Source organism: Strix aluco, chromosome 4, assembly GCF_031877795.1.
Source record: "Strix aluco isolate bStrAlu1 chromosome 4, bStrAlu1.hap1, whole genome shotgun sequence".
NCBI classification, from domain to species: domain Eukaryota; kingdom Metazoa; phylum Chordata; class Aves; order Strigiformes; family Strigidae; genus Strix; species Strix aluco.
In genome coordinates, this window is record NC_133934.1 from 122,045,378 (window position 1) to 122,054,539 (window position 9,162).

At 50.1% G+C, this 9,162-nt stretch overlaps 1 protein-coding gene across 1 annotated transcript; it reads left to right on the forward strand.

The window, feature by feature from the left end:
• Positions 1–4,708: 4,708 nt before the first annotated feature.
• ZBTB42 (zinc finger and BTB domain containing 42) lies at positions 4,709–7,735 on the forward strand. The gene is made up of 2 exons (XM_074821606.1): positions 4,709–4,845; positions 6,264–7,735. The coding sequence occupies exon 2, from the start codon at positions 6,278–6,280 to the stop codon at positions 7,706–7,708; it is 1,431 nt and encodes a 476-aa protein (XP_074677707.1). The 5' UTR covers positions 4,709–4,845; positions 6,264–6,277; the 3' UTR covers positions 7,709–7,735.
• The last annotated feature ends 1,427 nt before the right edge of the window (positions 7,736–9,162 follow it).

Here is a 9,162-nt window from a genome sequence, read left to right on the forward strand (position 1 = left end):
TACGAAGCCCTTTATTCTAGGTTATATTTTTGCTGAGCAAGTATTTCCATTGTGAGATTTCCCAGTCCTAATCTAGCAAAACACTTCTGCAGTATTTAGCTCTCTTCTTCTGGGAGTTACTAAAATAAAGTGCATTGTTAACACTGTGTATTATTTGCTTACAAGTAGAGCAACACCAATTAAGAACCTCTCCTTTAATAAGAGATTAGTAACTACACTGGACCCTACCAGTGCTGCTCAGCTTATCTGAGAATACATCAGCTTCTGATTTAAAGACTTTTGTCTGGGCCTGATAAATCTTATGCCTGGTACCAAAGCAGACACCAATTTTGCCACTTACTGTCCACTGGTATTTATGGCCTTTCACTGTCATTCTCTATATATCTTGCTACAAACTTCTACACACCTGCTAATTTATTACATGGGCTCTCAGAGTTCCTTCCTGGGGATGGATAAATAAATAAAACAAATATTAAAAAGGAAATAACATGCTTAATTGTACTAGTTTTTTTTAAGTAAATGTATATTATATTCTGAATGTGCCAAAGAAAACCCAAGCAACATTAAAATATGGCTGCCAGGGTGATTAGCAAGGGTGAAAAAGGAAAAAAAAAGCCTCTCAAAGAGGAGAGTGTGCCTTATCAATGCCATGCAAATTACCTTTACCACTGCAAACCAAGAAGTGTGCTCCCTTTATGGAAAAAAACAATGGATTTTTAAAGGCTAAAAAAGTACCTTCCTTTACCATTTGTAGAAAGCCAGAACACAGCAGATTGTAGCAAAACCAATCAGAAGTTGAGAGTTAGGCAAGCTGAGTGAAACTATGGAAGATGAATAACTGAGAGGAAGCTGTCTCCCAGCTGCTGACAAGGGAGCTGAAGTACAGGCGTGATATTAAATGCCTGGCTGGTTTTGGACGGGGATGTTGCAAGCTCTTGCTGCGGAGTCAAACGTGACCTGTGCCAGCGGTACCTCTGCAGAGTCCTTTGTGCTCTTAATGCATGTCACTAGGTTGGTGTATCCCTACTGATAGTGTTACAGCAAATACAAGTTAATATGTAATTTATATATGCAGCTTAGTGCTATGAGCCTATCCATTTGGTAGGATGATTTGACAATGGCTCTAGCTGCTACAATATATACTCACAAATACTCCAGCGCACACAGGGTCTCGTTATCAGGGAGAAATCAGCAGGACAGCCATAAAACAAATACAACTCACATAAGCACACTGCTGAGGAGACTGTCTGCAATATATGTTCTGATTAATGTCTGGAATGGCAATAGTGCAAGTTAATGCTTCCTTGAGTCTTAGATGACGTGCTTGAAAAGATCTTTGGGAAGGTCATGCCCATTTTTATGACTTGACTGCAAAATGAGCAACCCCCTGAATGCTGACCTTGGATTTGACTGCAGGGTAAATGCTGGAGTAGATTGCTAATTGGGGAAGATCCATGGATGCCAATGGCAGCTCCTTCTCTTACTACCACGGGGCTCAGCAACCTTTGGGGTTAAATTCCTCCCTGTTTCAGAGGAGAAAATGAAGCATTCAGTCCTTCTAATGCCCACTGCTGACTGCAAGGGATAAACCAACCTCTGGAAAAGTTTGGAAGAACTTCTGCAAATAAACCTTGCTATGACCAATGCACTTAAAGTATCTTCAGTCCTGCAAGTATTAAACAATCTCAGGCCCTGACTCTCCCTCTGAAATGTGACTGGACTACCACAAAGAAGATGCCCTACAAAAAAAAAAAAAAAAAAAAAAAAAAAAGGAACATAAAAGCACTGAAATCATGTAGAAACAAACACAAAGAGGCTTCTGCCCAATGCGGTGAGAGAGAAAATGATTAAATTGCACGAAAAACCTGTTGCTACCACTTCTGCATTTGGCCAACAAAGAGGGCTAGAGAGGCCCCACTCAGTAAATATATACTCTTGTTGGATCAAAGGGGTAAGAATGGAAGAGAGTCCTCAGGCTTTATGGACCTGATCCAGTTGGTTTTTCTACTAATTTCTGTGGGCTTTGGCTGGTGTCCAGGCAGCATAAACAACCAGGAGCGGGGCTAGCCTTGCTTGGCAAGTAAAAGCCTTGCCAGCACCACTGATTTTCAGTCTCTCTGCCCTAAACCTGTGCTTTCTGCTCAACTCTAGAAGGTTCCATAAGCAGCAAAAGGCTTGCTGGTGCCCAGGAGGGTTTTAGCCAGACCCAGGAACGCGGGCAGCTGCACAAGGATGCTGAACATGGTGGCTCCCAACATCTTCCATCAGTCCCAGTTCACGTTCAGCTGTCCTCATGTTGGGCAACGCGATGGTCGTGATTTCCCCTGAGCACGGACGCTGGACGGAGACTTCGGTATCGGCCGAGCAGCTGCTGCCTGGCTCCGTTCCCTCAAGGAAGGACTGAAAATGGAGCCTCTTCTGGGCTTCATGGTAGGGGAGCCTTCAGCCTGCAAAGGGCTCAGGGGCCAGGGAGATGAAAGCAGATGGTTTGCTTACCATGCCATGCTTTCACAAGGGCCTTCAAAAACACAGGAATAAAGTTTCTGGGGCAGTTCTTCCTGTTGCATGCCTCCAGTAATGACTTCGGGCTTGTTTACATTAGAGAGTTGTACTACCAGTATTTTATACAACCGTAGTTAAATCAGTACAACACCCGTATTGTAACTATCGTTGCCTTGGTGTGAAGGTGAGTGTAGTATTTCTGAGCCCTGAAAAAGCAAGCCAACAACACGCAAAATGGATACCTGCTGTTGTGTTTTCTGACATTTCAAACTCGGCAATGACCACAAACTTACTGTGAAATTGTAACTGGTTTACTAAAAATAAGACACTGTTAGATTGTAGACAATTATTCCTAGCTTACAGCACCCAAACAGGAATAAAACCTTGGTTCTTTTTTTATCTTATTTTTTCTCTCATTATTGCTAAAGGGGAGAGGGAAAAATGAACAATGAAGTACACAAAATAAGGGATTTCTGCCAAGCAGCACAATTCGTAGGAATACAAGAGACTGCCTAATATTTCCAATGTATAATGACAAAGAAACTCTACAAGTTGACAAATCCACAGAGTAACTTAATGGGAACTGCACTTGCACTTTGGGGAAGAAATTGCTCCACTTTTGGTAGAGTGTGTATTATCAGGCTGCGACTGCGGGATAATACCGTCTTTAAAAGGACAGAGAGCTCCCGTTCCCTGATCGTGTCTGCCATCATGGACAGATAAAGCTCTGGGCTTTACTGAACGGTGACAGATTCAACCCCAGGACCTTTAACTCTTTCACTGGAGCTGGGCACCTCCACGTTCTGGGCTGGAACTTCCCAATTTGAACGGTATGGATGATAGCATTGCCAAATATCTCAGAAGAGCTTTGTGAGGACAGAGTCATTAATGCTCGAAAACCACCCAAATATCCTGGCATTTGCTGCCAATGGAGTTAAATAGTTGAGGTCTGTGAGAGAAAAGTGGTGTTGGCAATGCAGACCCTTCTTCTGTGACAAAGAGCCTAAAGATAAAATATCAAAGAACGGGATTAGATTAGTTAACAAATATACCAATCAATAAACCTGGTGTTTTAAGGTGCTGATGCTACCATTGTGCATCGGAAAAGCCACGCATTAAAAAAAAAAAAAAAAAGTTACTATCCTGCGGATATTCTAATCTAGACAAGGCAAGCTAGAGGAAGGAAGAGAAAGGAGTTTCCCTGCTTTACTTGTTGGAGGCTAAAGCACAGGCTGGAGACTCCGACTGGCACCACGCAGGGTGTTCGCAGGGGAGCTCTGAAGGGACCCCGGGGCTCCGCTCCCCCAAACCCACCAGCACGCTCAGACTCAGCCCTTTTTCTTTCGAAGGGCAGCAAAACCCTCAACATCCACCTCGACCCGGAGCCTCAACCCATCGCTTCGCGTCCGCGGCCACCTCCGTGCCCCCCGGGGCTGCTGCAGCCCGGGGGCTCCGGGGACACCCCACGGCAGCGGCATTCCGCCCCCCCGCCAGCCCCGGCGGGGCGAGGGAGGCTCCCGGGGCTCCGGCAGCCGGACTTGCGCGGCGGGTGCTGGCGGCGGCCGGGTCTGACCCCGGGCGCTGCGGCGGGGACCTGCGGCCGGTCCCCGGCCCCCCCCGGCCCCGCACCTCCGCGCACCCTCCCGCTGAAAGCGCTCACTTTTGATGGGATTACAGCTAATTAAAATTTAAAATTCAAATCAACCATCGGAAAGGTCATCTTGAAAAATCCGTAGGCATCTGGTATTTATCAGCTGACGCGCAACTCAAGATAAAGCCTGGGGAGCGCCACGACTCTCGCCCCATCCCCGCCGCGGGGCAAGCGCCGCGCAACTCCCGCTACCGCGCTTCCCCCCGGCCCTCCGCGGGCGCGGAGGCGGCCCCTGCTCTGCGCCGGGCAGCCCCGCTCTCCGCCCTCCGCGGCACGTCGGGCTGCAGCGGACGGGCGTGCGCGCCCTCTCCGCGGCGGCGCAGCGGAGTTGGGAGCGGGACGGCCGCGCTGCCAATGCAGCGGCCGGGAGGGGAGGGGAGGAGGAGGAGGAAGGGGGAGGGAGGAGGAGAAGGAGGAGGAGAGGGGGGGAGGGCGCAGCCGGCAGCGCACACCGGCCGCCGCCGGCGGGGCTGGCCGGGGCGGCGGGGGCTATTGTGTGCACCAGACGGGGACACACGCACACACACACTCACACTCACACACACTCACACACCCGCGGCTCGGAGGGAAAGTATCGCGAGAGCGGCCGGCTAACAACCTGCTCCACAACACCGCCGCGCCGCCGGCCCCGCGCCGCACCCGCGGAGCGCCGCGCACATGCGGACGCTGAGCCCCGCCGCCGCCGCACGCCGGTGAGTACGCGGTGAGCCGGCCGGGAGGGCGAAACCCACCCCCCCACCCCGCCAAGGGAAAGTCCTCCCTGCAAAGTTGGGGAGCGCGGCTGCAAAAGGGGAGGGGGGGCGGGCTCCGAAAAGCGGCTCCGCGGTGCCTCCCCTCCCCCCCCGCGCTGCGCGGAACGGGGCGCTGGCGAAGGTCACGGCGGGAGGGCTGCGGGGAGCAACTTTGCGGAGGGGGGGGGGGGGCGGGGGTCCGGGGTGTGGGGGGGAGTATGGAAGGGGGGGGCGGGCTCGGGGCAAGTTTGTGGGATTTAATCGCGGGCTATAAATGGGGCTGCTGGAACTTTAAAAGGCAGCAAGCTGTGGTTGGCTGGTAGCGAGATTTGGAGTAACATATGGCATTAAAAGGCGCACAGCTGGAGGTAGCATTTCCATCGCAGTGAAGTCAGAGCAGCTGACTCTCCAGCTTGCGGTGTAATTAGCAAACCGAGCACTCCTCCTTCCCTCCCTCCCTCCCTCCCTCCCTCCCTCCCTCCCGCCTCCCTCCCTCCCGCCGCGCCTCGCTCGCACTCGCGCACGCACCGCGCCCGCGCTCCCTCCTGCCCGCCCGGCTCCGCGCCCGCGGCCGGCTCCGCCGCGTCCCGCGGGAAGGTAAGCGCCCGGCCGCGGCAGGTAGCCGGCTGCAGCCCCAGCCCTGCTCTCTCGCTGTCCTTACGCCGCTTATTTTCTTCCTCGGCTTTTAATAACTTCAAGGGAAACTTTTTCCCTTTATCCCACCCCCACACCGCCCCCCCCGCCCCTTTCCGCATGCGGGTGCCGGGGCTGCTTCTCCCCGCCCGCCCTCCCTACCCCGCTCCCTCCCTACCCCGCTCCCTCCCTACCCCGCTCCCTCCCTGCAAAAACGCCGCTTCTCCAGCGCCAGCCGCGACTGTTTTGTTGTGTTTCGGTGCATAACGACTGAGGATAAAGTTTAAATGTGCGTGTGTGTATGTGCGTGACGTGGGTAATATGCTTTAGTAAAAGATGCCCCGAGTTAGCGTTGCTGGGAAGACGGCCTGGGAGTTTATGCTTTTATTTTTTTTTAATGTGTATGTGCTTTCCTCCTCTTAATTTTATTAAAGTGCTTAGTGGGAGAAACAAAGGTTGGAGGGGCTGCTGCTTTACTAGCTTTTGTTTACTTACAATCAAGTTTTTCCTGTTCGGAGCAGGTGCGAAAGGATGAGAAGCATGTTGTGTTGGGTTTTTTTTCTCTCTCTTCCCCCCCCCCACCCCCCGCCGCCCCCCCTTAATAAAACTATTACAGACAATTAACAGTAAACGTTATCTCCAAGGCTGTTTCTTTGGCTTGTGTTACCAAAAAGCCGATCTGTTTGTTACAGCTGCTAGGAGGCTTTAGTTTACAGTAGCATTCAAGTTTTTCCTGTTTTGAACAGGTTATGAAGGAAGAATGGAGTTTCCAGACCATAGCCGCCAGTTGCTGCAGTGTCTGAGTCAGCAGCGTCACCAGGGCTTCCTGTGTGACTGTACTGTTTTAGTTGGAGAAGCTCAATTCAGAGCTCACAGAGCCGTTCTTGCCTCTTGCAGTATGTACTTCCATCTTTTCTACAGGGACCAGTTAGACAAAAGGGATATTGTGCATCTGAACAGTGACATTGTCACAGCCCCTGCCTTCAGCCTGCTGCTCGAATTCATGTACGAGGGAAAGCTGGAATTCAACAGTCTCCCGGTCGAAGATGTGCTGGCTGCGGCTAGCTACCTTCACATGTATGACATTGTGAAAGTCTGCAAGGGCAAGTTGAAAGATAAAGAATTATGTTCGGAAGAGAAGATTAATGATGAGGTGGCTAGTTTGGAGAAAGCGGAGCATTTTCTAGACGCTGGAGTGCCCCTGGTCCACGAGTTTGACCCAGGAAACAAACAAAAATTCAGCGTTGCAGAATACGAGAGAGCAGCAGGCAAAGAAAAGGTCAGCAGTCACCCCGCCTGGTCCTCTGATCATATAAGTGTCAGCTCTGTGCCGACAGAGGCAGAACCGTGCGCCGCAGCAGCTGGAAAAACAAAGGCTAATGTCAATAGTTCCACAGGACCTTTGTCCCAAAGGTCTGTTAACCATCCCCTGGCTTCGAGTGATGTGGACTGCGCGCTGGATTTGTCTTTCAAGCCTGTGCCGGGGAGAGATTCCTTACACCCCTCCTATGTCTTTGGACAGCTGGCTTCCGACAGCCAGCAGCAGGGTACCGAGCCACTTGTTAAAGATGAACAAGACTTGCTGTCAGATCAGGAGGACGGCGAAGCCAGGAGTCCGGAGAGTCAGCATTTTGGGAATTCAGCCAAAAGCCTAGTGACAGGGTTAGGACACATGTTCGCGGGGAATGGCAGCTCTCATGCCCGAGAGGAGGATATAGATCAAGAGCGAGACGAAAGCGAGGACGACATGGATTCGTCAGACATCTCTTCCTCGGGTGTCCTCGTGCCTCCCGGGCATATCTGCATTTGCCCCCTCTGTAGCAAGGTGTTCCCGAGCCCCCACATCCTTCAGCTGCACCTGAGCTCTCACTTCCGCGACAAGGACGGCTCCCGGACCCGCCTGTCCCCCGACGGGTCAGTCCCCACTTGTACCCTCTGCGGAAAGACTTTCTCTTGCATGTACACGTTAAAGAGGCACGAGAGGACTCACTCGGGGGAGAAGCCCTACACCTGCGGCCAGTGCGGAAAGAGCTTCCAGTATTCCCACAACCTCAGCCGCCACGCAGTCGTGCACACCAGGGAGAAGCCCCACGGGTGCAAGTGGTGCGAGAGACGGTTCACGCAGTCTGGAGATTTGTACAGACATATCCGCAAATTTCATTGTGGCCTTGTAAAGTCCTTGGTTGTTTGAGACGTGTGATTTTTATTTTTTTTTTAATTTTTTATTTTCTTCCCCCCCACCTCCCTTAAAACAAAACAGGAAAAAAAGGCAGCAACTGAATTGTTCCCCCCCCCCACCCCCCCACCCCACCCCTTTATTTTATTTTGGTGATATTCACTTCAGGTATATGATCTCTAAAAGATGCAGAGGTATACACTCCAGAGGCCTTTTAATGCAATCCTTCCACCCCTCCAGCTCCCCCCTTCTCCTGCCACCCTCCCTTCTCAGCACTGTCCTTTAGGTCTTCTCTTGCGCACCCATGTTACATTATTAATGTGAAATGATCTAAGTAATTCTGCAATGATTTAGCATCTGTTTTCATGCTGGAAGTACTTGCTTCGTGGTCAGGGTTTTTTGGTTTGGTGTTTTTTTTTTTTTTTTTTAGTTTGAAAAAAGATTATCAGCAAATTCCGGAGAAAAATTTTGGATTCCATTAAGCTCCCCTAATGCTCTCTGCATGTCGCATAGAAACATCCGAAGAGATGAACTATGATTTAAATACATTTCAGTGTAGAGAAACTTGTCTGCATATCGCAGAGTAAGCAGACGTACTCTTATTTTATAGAGCTAGATGAGACCTTAAATTGGCCCAAATCATAAAGGGGGGGTGAGGATTCCTGGCTGTGTCTTTGGTACTGGTCATTTTTTATTCTCTTTATTGTATTAGAATAGTTCTGCAACTGGTCCTAAAATCTGAATGAGAAGTTTTTGCCTCGGGACTTGACTTAAATTTTCCCCTCCCACCCATCCTCCTCCCTGGGCTGACCTACTGAAAAGCTGCTTTTGAGCATAAAACACGGATGGAAAAACTCTTTCTGTCTGCAGCATATTCACTCCTAAAATGCTGAAGGATGCACGCTAGGACATACACAAAAAAAAATCACATGATATGTGAATGTTTTCATTCCCATATTGACACCCAGGGGCTGATCCTCTCCCCTTTGGGGGTGACAGCAGCCCCAAAGTGGCTAAATAACCCCTCTTGATATCAGGCTCCGGGGGTGTGTCTTAATTCAAGGTAACTCATACCATGTGTGTTAGGAGATGCCTTGCTATCTTGTCCGAAAAGTTTGCTGCAGTGCTAAAATCAGCAGCTTGGGATTATGTTTTATTTTTTAAGAAGTTGGTGATTCCCTGTGGGCCAAATTCCGTGCAATTGCCAGCATTTTGAAGGGGCAGTATGAAGATTAACTGCTGGAGGAAAAATATGGCCCAACTTTTTCCCCCATGTCCCACCTTTTCAGGGGAGGTTTTTGGGGTATTTTTAGGTGGTGTTTTTTTTTTTTTTAGTTTGTTTGTAAACTGAGGCTGCCTGTAACTAACCAGTTTTACTCCAAATAACACAATTACTTGCCTAATAGATCATCCTTTGGTCTGTGCATGTCAGTCAATATGAGATTATTTCCTTCCAGTCAGATTACCCA

What these genes read in the sequence shown, in the direction of transcription:
- ZBTB42 (XM_074821606.1), top strand. Translation starts at nt 6,278, where the DNA reads ATGGAGTTTCCAGACCATAGCCGCCAGTTGCTGCAGTGTCTGAGTCAG.